The sequence below is a fragment of the Poecilia reticulata genome, chromosome 18, assembly GCF_904066995.2.
Source record: "Poecilia reticulata chromosome 18, P_reticulata-male-v2, whole genome shotgun sequence".
Lineage (NCBI taxonomy): Eukaryota > Metazoa > Chordata > Actinopteri > Cyprinodontiformes > Poeciliidae > Poecilia > Poecilia reticulata.
The window spans coordinates 22939405-22957312 of record NC_088847.1 but is presented as its reverse complement, the minus strand read 5'-3'; the positions used below and the strand labels follow the sequence as shown (position 1 = coordinate 22957312).

Sequence of the window (17908 nt, the reverse complement as noted above, 5' to 3'; positions counted from 1 at the left end):
TTACCATTCAGAGCCACGACATAATCTAGAAGGAAATAAATATTTTTATTCAGAAAATAAAAACATCATTTCTACTTTCAGCATGATGGTCGAGTAAACATCAACTGTAGTCAGACTTACACGGCCCTGAAGCAGGTGTTGAATTTGTAGGTAAGGATGTGGCTGTAATCATAGTTCAGAGGTGGGTAGTTGGCTTGTTGTAGTTGGGAATTAGGTTGTAGTAGTTGGGGGTTGGGTTGTAGTAGTTGGGGGTTGGGTTGTAGTAGTTGGGGGTTGGGTTGTAGTAGTTGGGTTGTTGTAGTTGGGGGTTGGGTTGTTGTAGTTGGGGGTTGGGTTGTAGTAGTTGGGTTGTTGTAGTTGGGGGTTGGGTTGTAGTAGTTGGGGGTTGGGTTGTAGTAGTTTGGGGTTGGGTTGTAGTTGGGGAACGGCTTGTAGTCGTTGGTGATTGGGTTGTGGCCTTTGGGGATTGGGTTGTGGTCTTTGGGGATTGGGTTGTTGTCATTGGGGATTGGGTTTTTGTAGTTGGGGATTGGGTTGTTGTAGTTTGGAATTTGATTGTTGTAGTTGGGGATTTGGTAGTTGGGGATTGGGTAGTTGCAGTTGGGGATTTGGTTGTAGTAGGTATAACTGCAATTGTTGGCTTACCTAAGAAAAGTGCATTAGTAAAAAATATCAAGTAATGAAAATAACTTGTTCAATTACACAATAAGGAAAAATTCAAGAATTATTCAACTCACTGTTTCCAACTGTTACAATGACGCAGCGAAGCTCAGACTGATACCGAGAACTGGAGACACTGTGGAAGTATATTCAAATGTAAATATGTTATTAATTCACTGGAAAAAACAAAAATTTGGCTGCAAACTCATACACAAAACCACTCCATAGATATATAAACAATAGATATCAATGCTTGACAATAAGGATGTCATTGTGATGTGATGTATTGTTTTATTTAGGTTTTTGTACATCTCAAGTTTGATGTTTATCAGACTAGATACTGACGTTGCCTGGATAACAAAACAGATGGGGTGACTTTCTTCACCTTCAGCCGCAGATGCTGTCCACATCAGAGAGAAGCTTCCTGATCCCAATGAACTGTTAGCTATGTTGTACGGCCCGCTGTACAGGAGCTCAGTTAATCTTTACCAAACAGGAAATGCAGAGAGTAGTTAGAAATATTTTCTAAGGTTTCAAGCAGCTGCTTTTCTTGATGTCATAATCTAAACATGTTGACAGACATCTGACTCAGGCACAAAAACCTTTCTCAAGCCTTTTCTCAACAAGAGATAAGATCAGATTCCCGACTGGAAAGTGTAACATACTTAGAGCTAAAATCATTTTACTATTACTTACGTGGCTTGAGCTGCCTCTGCTCTGATGGTGATCACCAGCGTCTGATTGACTGATGTGTAGAGCTGAGCTCTGTTGTTTGGAGTTGGACTCAGGAACCTGGGCAGATATTGACCTTCTGTGCAGGACGGTGCTGCAGCGTCCACTACAACAATACAGGGAAACCACAAACTCAGCCATGCTGAAGGAAATACTGACTCATCTGTTTATACAACAGTCCACCATCTAAATGTATTAGTTCAGATCATAAACCCTGATAAAATGTTATGCAAAGTGCCTCGAGATGATATTTGCTGTGTATTGGCACCAAAGTCAAAAAGCATGCCATCGTGCTTCTACCACTTCTTGTTGTCTTCTTTGTCTTTTCTGGTATAAAACTATAGCTTATTGCTAATATAAGTAGCAACTTGAAGTTAAAAAATCATAGCTGTAACTTTAAGTTACTTGTTAAGTTACTTTTAGTAACAACTTATTTTAACTGTAAATTGTTACTTTTAGTAGCAATAAGCTATAGTTTTATACTCTTAGTAACAACTTATTGTAACTAATCATGGTTGTTACTGTAGGTTTTTACTTGTTAAGTTTTTGTATTTATTGTTACTATAAGTTACTATATGCTGTAATATATAGTAACTTATAGTACTATTTGTTACAACAATATGTTCATACTGTAAGTTGCACTACATCTTATAGTAACACCTTATAGCTGTTACTATACGTTGTAGCTACAACGTATAGTAACTATAACTTATGGTAACAACTATATGTTTTGTTACTATAAGTTAAAGTTATAGAAGTTATAGTTATAAAGCATAGTAACAACTGTAACTTATTACTTATAGTAGTAGCTACCAGATGTTTCTACTGGCTGATGTTATTACTGCCAAATACAAAAATTTCAATATTTCTGAAAATCCATCCCATCATTAAAAACAGGTTAATGATGTTAATGATGATAATGATGACAGTTCTACCTTTTAAAATGAACTGGATGGGTATTTTGCTGATGGCATCACTGGTTGTTTTCTGCACCTGAGAACCACCAGTTTGGGTCAGAGTGATGGTCTGCAGGGGAAAGTCCTCCATCACCATCTGGACCACATATGAACCTTGGCTGCTGCTTGCAGATGAGCTGAACAATAAAGTACAAGAGGACTGCAAGAAGAAAAAAGGAAACGGTCAAAATAAACAAAATAGTTTGTGCCAAATAATATCTAACCCCATAATATGAATCCGACATGAGTTCAGCTGCTGATGCTTACAGATGAGATGCTGAGGACAGACGAAGTCGTGCAGGTGACACACTCTGACAAGGCACTGGAGGCAAATCTGCATCTAACATTGTCTCCATCAGGGTCAAAGGTCAACATGCTTATGTTTCTCTGACAGTTTTTAGGAACTCTGTGATAGAAAATATATTCAAACATATGTCATGAAGAGTCTTTAACAATCATGGTAAAATGTAAAAATGATCTTCTTTCTATTTTAAGGCTGTTTGATTTATTTATTTATTTATTTATTTATTTATTTATTTATTTATTTTTAATCTCACTGGACAGGAAACGTGATCTAGTTTTTACCAGGTTCTGAAATTTTTAAAGGTCTACTATTGTGCTTTCTTGAAAGAAATAGGATTGGTCTGTGGACTATATAAAACAAGTTTACTAAATTTAATACACAAAATCATTCTTAGATATTGATCAGCTCATTTAGAAATGCACTGTTTTAGAGCTATGTCACAATTATGCAAATGAGCTGCTGCTGGTCGAGCCCTCCTGTTTCCATCAGCCCCTGCTGTAAGCACTGCATTGGCTACAAACAAATGTACAGTGGTACAACCAAACATCTTCGACTCTGAAGCAGAAGAAGAGCCACAACTGCTGAAGGATTAAACACTGTGGATCTGACACACATTTACATCGTTATTTTTTTGGCAAAAATGAAATGAAGCAACACAACCCTATTCTGTTTCTGGGAGAAAATGGACAAAAGTTCTGTACTGCAGCAAACAGCAGCCATTGTACAGCATAACCAGAAGAATAAATTTGTTGTCTCTTGTAATGAAGTGGTTGGAGCTTCATTTGTGTGTAAAAATGGGTTCAGCATGGGCTTGCTAGCTAAAAAGCAAAAAATGTGATGCAACAATTTAGAAGTTTTTGAACCAAGCTGTTTGTTCAAAAACCAGCAGAACATTTATTCTCAAAGGAATGGCTGGGTGGTTTAGTTTAGTTTAGTTTAGTTTAGTTTAGTTTAGTTTAGTTTAGTTTAGTTTAGTTTAGTTTAGTACAATCAAATGATAAAAGATTAGATTTCAGAATCCCCAAAGATTTAACTTACAGAAGTAGATCCGTTTATGTAAGCGTCCTTTGGGTAGTAGGTCATCATGACGCCATAGAAATGTGAAGCGTAAGAATCGCTGACCAGCAGCAGCAGCAGAACCACAGAGAGGAACATGATGGCTGTGAAAGTGTCTCCACACAAAGTCAGAGTTTGTTAGGAACCAGGAGGTTTGATGGTTTGACAGCATGTGATTCACGCCCTCTCACTGCTTACTGTCTGTCCCGGAAATTTGACTTTACACAGAAACCTGGCATGAGGAACGCTTATTTGACTGAAAGATAATGATCAGAGATAAAGTGAGGGAAGTGAAAACAGGGATGTGCAGCAAGTATTATTTATGAATGTAGATCTCTAGAAAAAATTAAGAGCCCACTGCACTGAGTCCCATTGAAAACCTGATGATTATTCCACCAGATATTGATTTCTGAACGTTTCCTGAGTTAAAACATTAGTATTGTTGTTTCTAAGTGAATATAAACTTGTTTTGTTGCGTTATTTGAGGTCTGAAAGCACTGCATCTTTTTCATTATTTTGACTATTCTAATATTTTGGTAATCCTATCTGGCTTTAAAAAGAAAATGTATTTGCTGACTTGCTGTCAGCTCATCTGAAACAGTGGATTTAAATATCAGGTTTCCAGTGAATCCGTGTTTTGAATAAACTCTGAGGAAGGTCTTTCATGCAGCCAGATTCAAATGAAACCTTTATTTAAAATGTGGGTCTAACAAACAGCTGTAGTGTGAACCATAATTTGTTTGGCTGCTATTTTAAATGTATTTTGCCTGTTCAGATGATTTGCTTCTGCTCTGATGGTGATTAAAATAGCCTGATTGATGCAGGTAGAACTGAGCTCTGTTGTTTAGTGTTGGAGGCAGAAATAGGAGGAGCTCTGTGCATGATCATAAGATAAGATCTACTGGAAAAACAGAAAAAGTGTTAAATAAAATCATTCGATCAATTAAGTTTAATTGTATAGCACATTTCAGGAACAAGGCAGTTCAAAGAATTTTACATAATAAAAACAAGAAAATACAAAGTTATAGAAAACACAGTCAACAATTGTCAAGTGCCGTTGATACACATCAAAATGTTGGTCAGTTTATCATTATGTTTCAAAAGTCACTCTAAAATTTTGGGTTTTAGTCTAGATTTAAAGGAAGTCAGTGACATGTTCATGGGTACATGAATATGTCACTGACTTACAACCAACTGGTTGTAATTCTTGTTTTTGTCAGCATGTGGTGCTGTTGTTACAGAGGTCAAAAATTACCCGAAATAGAAAAAAAAAGCCTCTTGTTTATGTACTGTGGCTGTTTTTCAGTTTTCTGGATGTTTGTTCCAGATTTGTGGTGCATAGAAGCTGAATGCTGCTTCTCCATGTTTGGTTCTGGTTCTAGATGCAGAGCATAACCAGAACCAGAAGACCTGAGAGGCCTAGATGGTTGCTATGACAACAGCAGATATTTATTGTATTCTGGCGCAAAACCGTTTAGTGATTTATAAACTAACAACAGTATTTTAAAGTCTATTCTCTGAGCTACAAGGAGCCAGTGTAGGGACTGTAGAACTGGATGATGTTCTCTAACTTCCTGGTTTTATTTATAACACCAGCAGCATCTGGTTCTGATTGATTTTTTTAGGATGACTTGTGAAGATGCCGTTTCCGTGATCAATGTAACTAAAGATAAATGCTCGATCTCGTTGAGACATTAGTCCTCTAATCCTGGAGATGTTCTTCAGGTGATAGAACGCCAACTTTGTAACTGGCTTTATGTGGCTTTATGTGGCATACAGATACTTTCATGAGATATTTCAACCTGTTGCTCGTTGTCACTTCTCGTCTCTCCAGGTCTGTAGATGCCAAACGTAAAAGTGAAACCCAGACAAGACAGATCAATCAATATTTTATTCAGTCAATAAAAAGCATGAAATCACACCAACATCCCAACATGATCATTGACCACCACAAACAAAAGGAAACATTAACCACCTTGATAAAGATATGTCTTCAGAGATCACCGTGTCTCACCCAGTGATCTGACTGACTGTTGTAGCTCACATACATTTATACTTCACTGTGTCCAGGTGGATTTTCTACCTGGGCCGTCATGCAGTGGCAGTAAGGAGATGGACGCTCTCCTTCATGATGATTTTCTACCCAGAGATAATCCAGGTGTTATTTTGAACAAAGTATTCTTCTCAAGGACACGAGTTAATCAGTATACTGGTGATTTCCACTAAATTGTCTTCCCTATCGTCCTAATCAGCCTCAAACTGGTTTCTGAAACTACACAGCGCTCTCCTTGACCCCTCGATGATCCCAAATGTCACAGAGTAAAACAGATGTTTGATTGCAAATAATTAATGCACACACCATATAAATTTTATAAAGAAAATTGAATAACAATCAGTTTAGCATTAATACACATTTTAAAATTAAATGAATATATATATATATATATATATATATATATATATATATATATATATATATATATATATATATATATATAAATGAAATAAATGAAAGACATTACTGTGTAATGCTATTTAAAAATCACTCAAATCAAACTTGTATTTCCACACTAACTAAAACAACCATAAGTCCCCAGATTTATTAAAAAGTACAAGAAGTAAAAACAGATAAACCCAGTAATATTTACTGCAGGGATCAGATTCATTCTCATGTTTAGCCACTAGAGGGCAGCCTTTTCCTTAACCTGCACTGAACCGTCGCTCAGCAGGCGGACCTTTATGTCTGCAGGCAGCCCTCGTCTGATCAGCTCATCTTTAATCTGCAGAAGAAAACATGAGATGAATGTGAGAAACAGTCAGTGGTGAATTATAAAATATACTGAACAGAATCTGATTAACATTAAAAACAGAATTTGACATTTGAGTGAAATGTGTTTGGTTTAAACTCAGGTTGTGATGGTTTGTGTTAAAGTCCAGGACTTCACTGACCGCTTTCTCGATTTCATCCTTGTTGTCTTTCAGTGACAGCGTAGTCGAGATCTTCAGCTTCAGAACCGTAAGACGAGCTGGAAGAACAAGAGATCAACATGGTATAAAGAACTACTTCCTGTTACTTTCACTCCTGTTTTCATCCGACTTACATGTTTTGGGAGGAGGACTTGGAGTTGCTGTGGCGGGTACTGGTATAACAACAGCAGAAACATCATGAGTTCACGAAATAAAAAGTAAGATAAATCATCAAAATGAAAGAATTCACTCACTGTTTGAAACCGTCACAATGACACATCGAAGCTCAGACTGGTAGACAGAACTTGAGGCACTGGGGATATAATTTACCACAAAAACATTAATATTAAACTCTTTTTCAAAATAACTTTTTTAGTCCTTAAATATGTGTTTTTTGTGTATTGAGAGTTCAAAATGTCTTTTCATAATTGTACCCACATGAATGGGGGAAGTCTGTTTTGGAGCCCTTATGGATCACAGATTCAGCAACCTCTGTCAATATCAAGAGGGATTCTCCAAAAAACATTTTGTATCACTGAAGGTGAAAATTATTTTGTTACTTTTGTACTTAAGTACATTCCAAAACCTGTACCTTATAACCAGGTGAAAAATGGGTACATGTCAAATGTATTTTGTAAACCATGTTTTGCTTTTATTTCACCGACTGGTTGTAATTCTTGTTTTTGTCAGCATGTGGTGCTGTTGTTACAGAGGTCTAAAATTACCGGAAATAGAAAAAAACCCTCTTGTTTATGTACTGTGGCACTCATAGACATAATATAAGAGTAGACCCCGCATTGGCTGCTCCGGAGCAGGAAATACGGCGGCCATCTTGGAGCAGTCCTCCTTCCTACTTTGTTCAATCAAAACAGCATAAGATGCCTCAGCACTGCGGGATATTGTTGTTCGGATCGATGGACTGTTGATGTGAGGGCTCGACAGACAACATTTCACAAGTAAGATGGACATATTATTGTGTATATATTGTGATTGGAATATTACTTTACTGTATTTATGTCCACTGGCGAGATACCAGCTAATATTAGCTACAGTCTTTGGTGTAATATGGGGTTCAGCCCCGCTAAGAAGGCTAACTGAGATTCTGTAAATCTAAAGAAATTAATTATTCTCTAACATTGACTTAGATTATCTGACACAAGAGCCTACATTAGAAATGAAACAATGTAACACATATTATAAAACTTATATTATGTGTTATAACATTCACCAGCAAAGTTTACACAGGTGGCAAAGACTATTATGTATAATAGTCTTATTTATAATAGTCTTATTTATAATAGTCTTTGCCACCTGTGTAATGTAATTCTTTCACTAGTAATTCTTTCACTAGTAATTCTTTAACTAGTAAGATACATCCTAAATCTTTCGTTTTTGTTTTGAAAGTTTCATAAAGACACGATGTGAGGAAGAGGGAGATATCTATAAAGAGAGAGGGATTCACTGCAGCACGGATGAATCTCACATCGGATTTTGGACTCAATCTCAGCTGCTGAATCTCTGACGCTAGAACTCATCGGCTGAAAAACATATATATTTACATACACATAAACATGTATCCAATATATATTATTCAGTCTTAATCATTATTTATTTGTGCCATTATTAATCATTATTTATCTCTGTTTGTATAGTTATATAAATATGTATTGATATTACTAAATAATGTATTAAATAAATTATGAACGGCTGTGGGCTTTGTAATATGCTCATCATTCATCAATATCAGAATATTCCATTCCTATTCTATTGTTATAGCCACTAAGCATATTTAAATATGCTGAACTATGTATTAAAAACATACTTAAATAATACAATTGTTTATTAATGTAGCTTTGATAGATGTTTGAATATGGTTTCCAGTAACAAAAAAGCGTGTTACGATCGATTAAATGCGCTGATACGTCATTGTGCTGCTAAACACATAACGCTGAGTGGAGTGGTGGACCACTCCAAGATGGCCGCCCTAAATCTTGTCAGCGACAATAGGCGAGAGCGGTCCATGAGGCATCTATTCTATTATGTCTATGGTGGCACTAACTGATAAAACGGAAGAGAAGGACATTTTTTGGATCCGAGTCCTGGAGGAGAAAACGACTCTATAATGGCCACATGACAGAGGAATACAAGTGTTCGGTAATTAATGTTTGAACTGAATTATCTTCCTTGGACAAAGCTACAGAGATGATGCTAATGTCATGTTTTTCTGTTTGTCCTCTTTTAGAGGTGCCACTGCCGCTTGTTATATGCAGTTAGATGTCAGCTTTTATGTGAAGCTCTACTCTGTTGAGTCCTAACCGAATTGTTAGAATGCCATTTCACTGAAGCTAAGGCTTTCTACTGTTCAAAATACGGGCCATTTATTTCTCAATATATTGAATCTTATTCTTTTTATTTTTTTCAACTCAGAGGGAACATTGTCTTTTTGAAAATAAAGTACCCCTTCTATTTGAAGCTCCGTATGCTGTATTAATCCCGGCTTCACGTATACTTTTACTAAACTAAACTAGTTACGTTTATCAATCTTTTTCAGATAAGTATCTGTATTTCTATTCAAGTAGAGAATATGAGAACGTCTGAATCTTCTGATCAGATCAGATACTGACTTTGCCTGGACAGCAAAACAGATGGGATGAGTTTCTTCATCATCATTTTGACTGAAAGACGGCGTCCATGTCAGGGTGAAATATCCTGAACCAGATGAACTCTTGACCATGTTGACCGGTCCGCTGAACAGGAGCTCAGTGATCCTTTAACACACAGGAAACACATCAGTCTCTTTGGTTAGATGTGCTAAATGTACTGAAAAGATATTTTTATGAAGTAATTATGATCTGACAGCTAAAGGGAAAACTATGCCCAGGTTTTTATATGTTTTGTATCATTTGGAGTCATTGTGTTATTTTAACACAATAAAGATCAGATTTCAGATTTTCACCTTGAATTATTTAGAAGCTTACCTCTGATTAGAAACAATATTTATTTTCTACTCACACAGACTGAGTCGCCTCTGCTCTGATGTTGATTTCTATCATCTCATTAATGTTTATGAAGATCTGAGCTCCATGTTCAGGAGTTGGAGGCAGAAACCTGGGCAGATATTCACCTGCTGTGCAGGACGGAGCTGCAGGATCCACTGGAGCAACGCAGGGAAAAATAATGCAGATTAAATCATGAAACAGCAGAATTAAACTAACAACTGCTGTCAGTTTAAAGATTCATTCAGTGAAGTTACACAGTTGTCCATCTGAGCTGTTAAAAATAATATTGGATTTTCTTGTTGTGTTACATTATTGTATTAAGAAACGTAAATGCCATTTCTCATTATTGATCAAATTTCAACAAATAATTATTGAATGCTAAATTTATTTACACCAGTGTTTCACTTTGCAGTGAAGCAACACGATTGAAACATGAAATCAAACCTTTGAAAACAAACTGGACAGGGATTCTGCTCATAGAGCTGCTGGAGCTTATTGATGTGTTTGAACCACCATAATAAGTCAGACTGATGGTCTGTGTGGGAAAATCCTCCAACATCAGCTGAACTGCATATAAACCCTCAACGCTGCTGCTGGTTGGACTGAATGACAGAGAACAAGACTGGAAGAGGACAGAGAGAGAAATCACAGATTATAAATCAAGTTTAATAACATTATATTTACTGGATTTCATTATGGATTTTATTTGTGTTTGTTCAAACTGACAATATTAATTTCAATATAACTTAAGTTGCAAATGTATTGCTCTCTGCACATCAATTAAGAGTTCATGCTGAGAACACAGCACAGTTAATTGCAATTTAAAATATTTAGTGGAACCACTCATATTCTTCCAAAGAACTGGACTCTTTTCAAACCCCTGGGATCGAGGGTTAACGTAAATATAAAATCTGAGTATAAAAACAGTTTTTTGTTTGTTTTTTAGATTTGTTACAGTGAGAAACAGGTTACTGAATAATTTTATAACTTAAACATTTAAACTTGCAATGGCCCCCTGCTGGGTTGCATTGTGGCCTGTTAACTATGTTTCGCTTAAGGTCTTGGAGGTGGGAGGCGTTTATGGTCACGTATATAAGGAGCGCCCATTCCATTCATGGCTGATGAGATCCAGAGGCGGAGCCGGAGGTGTGGGAGCCAAGTCGTGGTTCAGATGGACCACATTTGACCAGACCTGGGAGCAGACGCCAAGACCTGTGGGGGCCAACCAGTCCATGACTGAGGGAGATCTGCACCAGTCGGACGACCAGACAGAGGGAGCACACTCCAGTGCCCACCACCCCTAGACAATCATTTTAATAATAGATGCCTCTAAAGGGCTTAAAATGGTTCTTCTTGTCATGTCCACTCTGTTTATTGTTGTGGTCATCTGAGCCAGGCGGTAACACTTGTATTTACAATGAAATACAGTGAACTAATTTCAGATTTGATGTTGAAACTATTTAAAACTACTTCCAAAAAATCCTGGGTCACGAGATACAAAAAAGTATTATTGCCAAATAAATTATGTCACCAATAAAACAGGATTTACATTAAAACACTGGTAAGTCCTTATCTATTTTTGCACAAACTATTGTCAGAGATTCCAACAAACTAAAAATGTCTGTATTTCTGCCACTTCACCTTCAGACAGGATGGTTCTCAGGTTCACACAGTCCTGAAGCTTACAGTGTTTGCTTTATCTTTTTCACACACCTGACTTTCAATCAACCTTTTGCTGTAGCTACAGGAGACATGTCTAACATTTGCAAGACGCTCTTAAGGTCTAATTGGCTTTTTGTTCTCTGTCTCTCTCTCTTTATGTATATTTTTTCTGCCGATTCGAAGGGCAGAACTTCGACTCGGCAGGAAATTTAATGTTTTGATTGTTTATTCAATGTTGTATGACTTTGTATTTTTGTGTTTAAAGATGTAAAGCACTTTGAAATGCCTTGCTACTCAAATGTGCTATACAAATAAAATCTGATTGATTTGATTGATTTACAAAGGAAAGTCCAAACCCAAACAAAAATGTATCAATGTTTTACTTTACTGCATGCTATGCATTTCTGCTATTTCTAAGGCAGAAATTAGAAGACCTTGATGATATGAAAGAAAGTAATTGTTAATGTAGGCAACTGGCATGTATGAATCAATGATGTGACCTTGCTGCAGTTAATAATATAATTGTCAGCAATTTGCTTATTTTTATATGGCTACATAATGTGCTGTTACGAAAACCCTGGCAACCCCCATTACCTTCCCATGTGCGCGCGCACGCACACACACACACACCTACACACACACATTTATTTCTTCCTCTCTGTATCAAACCCTAAACTAAACCAAAACTCAACTCAACTCACACATCAGTCTTAAATTTGACCCCTAACCATAAACTGCATTTCTCCTTGTTGTTCAGACCTTCTGCTTTTTCTCCCTCCAGTCAAACTGTCACTCAGTTTGACTGAAGCATATTTACCTCGTCTCTTCTACCTGTGAACCTCAGTTTCCCTTCCTGTAACTTGACACCAACAGTTATTACTTACCGATGAGAGACTGAGGACAGACGGATGTGTGCAGGTGTAGCACTCTGAGGAACCAGATGCATATCTGCATTGAACCTTGTCTCCATCGGGGTCAAAGGTCAACAACCTGATATTTCTCTGACAGTTTGAGGGAACTCTGAGAGAACCAGAAAACAAAACGCCACATAATTATATCCGAACCCCTGAGATCAAATAATCTGTTAAAATGATTTGATTTACACAGAGGAGCTTCAGTGTACTGAATGATTTGTGCTTCAATACTTTTCTTCCATCATTTTTTAGGCTCACATTGTTTCTTTGAGAAATTACTAAATGGTCTCTATATTCAATATGTCTAATTTAAGCTGCATTTTACAGATTCAAATTTGTATAGAGGAGAAATTGTGTATGTATCTTATTTGTAAATAATTTTAAATTAATTACAAAATGAATGTGACTCTTTGGTCTCTGTTACAGATCAAATTGATTACAGATCTAATTTTTCTTTAAAACAACAAAATAACATCAGAATCAAAATGCAGCTTATGCTCAATCAAAGACATCGACTATTTCAGGTATTTATTATTAACAACATATAAAAACTGAATTACCTCATAACAGGAAGGATGCCGGTCTGTGGTGATGAGTTCGGTCTGTTGATGTCGGATCGTTTTCTACCTTCAACATACATCTTAGCGAGGCCAGATGAAACGCTGTTTCTGTTATTTATCCAGTTGCTAGTATACCACCTTCAATAGAAAATATTGGGAAGATTCCTGATGTTACTAAGTTTCTAAAACATAGAAAACCTTACAGAACAGAACAGAAAACTGACGGGAGGAATTTTAGATTTCTTGGAAAAAACTGAAATTATTAGATATATTTTTGCATTATGATGAGATTCAGTCACCGAGAGAAGTAATTGTAGTAATTCTTGAAATTCCTACTGTCCCATGAGGTATACTCTCTCAGACACCATTCACCGCTGCTTTCATCAATCTTCTTACAGCCAGAACAAGGCCATGACTGAAGCTCCTCACATGAGTTGTTGCCAAACTTAAAGCGATGCACAGTCTAGATTTAAAGTAGAGAGATGTTGGATAAAAGACAATATTTTTTACAAGGTAAAATAAAAGAAACTTTAGAAAATCTCATCTTACTGTATAAGTGTCTCCTTGTACGTCTTTAGTGGTGTATGAAAACACAGCACCAGTATAAGCAGCTTCTGTCCAATTGATCACCATTATCATCATCATCATCACAGAGAGCAACATGATGAACGAATCGGTTCTGCTAACTAAGATCAGATCATCAGAGACAGTCGACTTTATACAGTCTCTCCTTATTCTCTCTGTTTACTGTTGGGAACATAGAAACATCTTTTTATAGACTGTATTTACATAATGAACCAGGAAATGTCGACACCTGATTCATAACAATCAGAAAAACATTTCCAGGGAGGTCAAATTTGCTTTGCAAACTGAAAGATATTAAATCTATTTCTGCTTCATCTCAATGTTTCTAAGTCCTGCAGCTCCACCAGGTTCATTATTTATCTCAGCTTTTGTATCTCAGTGAATATTTAAGATGTTCACAGATCAGAGCTGATCACTACCAGTTCACCACTGGTTTCACCAAATACAAACTGTAATGGCTGCAGACCAGCAGTTTATCTCTGCAGGAACATGGATTATATCCAATATATAATCATATAATTATGGTTTTTGTTAGATTGTTTTTATATTAAATTTCCTGATGATTTTTAAACTGCTAGTTTAAAAAACTGCTAGTTTAAAAATCACTAGAAAATATTCTAGTGAGTCAGTGTTTAACTAGGAATCTGTCAATGATCAGATTATTTAAAGATATTTATGTATTTAATTTGCTCTGTCTGCTAACTATATAACTTATTAATTGTAATTATTTTTCCATTTTTTCAATAGACAATTCAATGAACATAAAACGTTTTAGCTGTCTTGCTGCCAGCTCATCTGTCATCTGAAACAGTGGATTTAAATATCAGGTTTCCAGTGAATCTGTGCTTTAAATAAACTCAGAGGAAGGTCTTTCATGGAGCCAGATTCAAATGAAACCTTTTTTTAAAACGTGAGTCTAACAAACAGCTGTAGTGTGAACCATAATTTGTTTGGCTGCTATTTTAAATGTGTTATTCCTATTCAGTTGATTTGCTTCTGCTCTGATGGTGATTAAAATAGTCTGATTGATGCAGGTAGAACTGAGCTCTGTTGTGTTGGAGGCAGAAATAGGAGGAGCTCTGTGCATGATCATAAAATTTACTGGAAAATCAGAAAAAAATGTTAAATTAAAACAATCAATCTAGTTCAATTGCATAGTACATTTTAGCAACAAGACAGTTCAAAGAGCTTTACGTCATAACTTCTGGTTTGAGTCATGAAGGAGTAGGCCGCGAGTGTGAAGAGCTTCGACCCAACTTGTAACTTATGTGACCAAACCTAATACCTTAACCACAGGATTGGTGTATCTTGGGCGCGTTACGGTGTTGGGCGACGTTGGGCTGTTAATGGCTACCTCCAAGCAAAAACAAACCTCCTCGATGACCACGCGGAACACCATTGCTAGTAAGCTAGCCACTATGGCCTCCGATGCTAGCCCATCCAAAAGTGACGGAATAACCATGAGCCAGCTAGTGCAAGAATTAGTCAAGCAACGAGAAAATTTAAAAGAAGACATCTCTACCCTCATTCAAGAATCACTGGTGCCGTTACAAGCTTCGGTGAGTGCTCTGACAGAAACGGTGGGTTTTATGCAACAACGCCTAACCGCGCCAGAATCACTCGCGGGTAATAATTTTGAGAAGATTTGTGCAGCCGAATCTGCTTTTGAAGCTCTAAAAGCCCAAAATGTGCCACTCTTGGATCGCATTGAGGATCTAGAAAACAGGTCACGCCACAACAACTTGAGGACAATGACAGCGAGACCTGGAGAGGCGTGGTTGGGAGGAACGGCCCCCCCGATCTGAACTCGAGTCATGTTCTGTTGTTGGACTTCTGTGCTCGTCACGGATTGTCCATCACGAACACCATGTTCAGGCATAAGAGCATCCATATGTGCACTTGGCACCAGGATGCCCTAGGCTGCAGTTCGATGATTGACTCTGTCATCGTCTCATTGGATTTGCGGCTGTATGTCTTGGACACTCGGGTGAAGAGAGGTGCGGAGCTGTCCACTGACCACTACCTGGTGGTGAGTTGGCTCCGGTGGTGGGGGAGGAAGCCGGTCAGACCTGGCAGGCCCAAACGTGTAGTGAGGGTCTGCTGGGAACGTCTGGCGGAGACCCCTGTGAGAGGGAGCTTCAACTCTCATCTCCGGCAGAACTTCGACCACGTCCCGGGAGAGGTGGGGAACATTGAGTCTGAGTGGACCATGTTCCGTACCTCCATTGCCGAGGCGGCCTATCGGAGTCATTATCATACTTTAAATTTTTAACTAAAACATGTTTGGAGATAATTGCCTTGTTGCTCAAGTTTCAACCATCCTTTATTGACCAAGTGAGCTCTGGCAAGAGAAGGAAGGCAGTTAAGTGTCCTGTGTGAAGCTGTGTGCCAACGTAGGGAGATGAAAACAGCTCTGTTTCTATAGATTTTCAGGCGAATGCATGTTGACTTAAGCATTGAAAAGTTCAACAATCCCTTTTACAGTCTCAGAGAGGCCAGCCACTCCTCTAGACTCTTTCCCTTTGCTGCAAGGTTGTTGGTGCCTGCCGCGGCGGCAACCCTCGAACCCGTTGGTGGACACCTTCGGTGAGGGATGCTGTCAAGCTGAAGAAGGAGTCCTATCGGGCCTTTTTGGCCTGTGGGACTCCAGAAGCAGCTGATGGGTACCGGCGGGCGAAACGGCATGCGGCTCGGGTTGTCGCTGAGGCAAAAACTCGGGCGTGGGAGGAGTTTGGAGAGGCCATGGAGACAGACTTCCGTACAGCTTCGAGGCGATTCTGGTCCACCATCCGGCGTCTCAGGAGGGGGAAGCAGTGCAGCACCAACACTGTTTGTAGTGGGGATGGTGTGCTGCTGACCTCAACTCGGGACGTTGTGGGCCGGTGGGCGGAATACTTCGAAGACCTCCTCAATCCCACCAACATGCCTTCTGTTGAGGAAGCTGAGCCTGGGGACTCTGGGCTGGGCTCTCCAATCTCTGGGGACGAGGTCACCGAGGTGGTCAAAAAGCTCCTCGGTGGCAGGGCCCCGGGGGTGGATGAGATCCGCCCGGAGTTCCTTAAGGCTCTGGATGTTGCAGGGTTGTGTTGGCTCACGCGACTCTGCAATATCGCATGGACATCGGCAGTGGTGGAGAAAGTACTCAAAAAATGTACTTAAGTAAAAGTACAAATACACAGTCAAAAATGTACTCAAGTAAAAGTAAAATTACCACATTAACATTTTACTTAAGTAAAAGTAAAAAAGTACTGACTTTTAAAAATACTTAAGTATTAAAAGTAAAAGTACTTGCTGAATACATAACCTAATCGCTAATAGGTTAGCGATTAGTGTGCCAATCGTATTTAATTTTAATACATCAGAGAGGTGCCATTGTAATAAACAATGCCACAGATTAAACATGTTCTTATTGTGTTTATTCTCTGTAACAGTTTAGACTTAGATATGTGATTCTATGAATCATAATTTCAGGGATGGAAACATTTTGTCTCCTGTCCTAACATAACATGAGCTTCATTAGTGACATTTATTTAGAAACAAATCCAACTGAAAGGGGATGTAAAGAAGGTGTGCGGAGGGAGGACATGCAACCAAGGAGACATGTAGAAGAGTTGTAGTCAAGACCACCGAACCCAAGACCAGCGCCCCGTGCTAAATGACACAATAAAATTAAGTTTACTTATCAAAATTGGTTCTCAGATTGATCTGAAAGATCTACATTCCCATAAAAACACCTAGATATTAAATACTTAGAGCTGAAATATATTTAACCAGTATCAATTAAAACTCATTTCATTCTGTTTTGCTTTCATCGCTGTGCTACAATCCGCAGAGGTCTCCTGCCATCCCTATAAAAATAACGCCCTGGGCGGTTGCCCATATTGCTCATGTCAGAAACCACAACTGTCTGCACCATTAAACCATGAAACAGCAATTAACGGTAAGCAACATTCAACTATGAACACTGTCCAATGGCGCAACAAGCAAGAAGTAACCAAGCAGAAGGAGGTGACTGTTCTCATCCTCCCTCCTGCTGCCATCTTTGCCACCATGACATGAGATGAAATCAATCAATGAGCAATGAGCATGCTCTGCATTCATACATTCAACTTTTACTTATTCCGCGATTAAATAAATGTGTGTATGTACACACACACGTATATATATAGCGACTGCAGTATACACAATAACAAAGAACGGCTCTCAGTGAGGCTTCAGTCCTTTAGGACTTGGTCAAGATCCGTCCAGAAGAATCGGATCGTTCCTGAATGTCATATCACTATATTGCAGACTTTGATCACAGAGTTGTCCCATATTTGCGACACCTCAGTCAACACCTCCACACAATAATTCAGCGCATGAGTGACAATTTTTTTTCATCGCAGATGCAGCATGTGTCTCTGTACAGCTAGCTTTGCTAGCATCAGTCCACAGATCTTACCTTTCTTTAAGCTTTCCTTCCAAGTGACGCTAAAAGTTGGACGAAGTCTCCACCGTCTGTGAAAGCGAAGCG

The 17908-nt window shown here is 38.3% G+C and overlaps 1 protein-coding gene across 1 annotated transcript; it reads right to left on the bottom strand.

The window, feature by feature from the left end:
* Window positions 1–6234: 6234 nt before the first annotated feature.
* On the bottom strand, window positions 6235–10394 carry LOC145548866 (uncharacterized). Its single transcript, XM_081599931.1, has 6 exons — window positions 10119–10394; window positions 9688–9829; window positions 9300–9443; window positions 6810–6988; window positions 6658–6734; window positions 6235–6488 (listed from the first exon to the last, which is right to left on the bottom strand). Exons 1-4 carry the CDS (start codon window positions 10231–10233, stop codon window positions 6922–6924), a joined length of 468 nt encoding a protein of 155 aa, XP_081456057.1. The 5' UTR covers window positions 10234–10394; the 3' UTR covers window positions 6235–6488; window positions 6658–6734; window positions 6810–6921.
* Between the last annotated feature and the right edge of the window lie 7514 nt (window positions 10395–17908).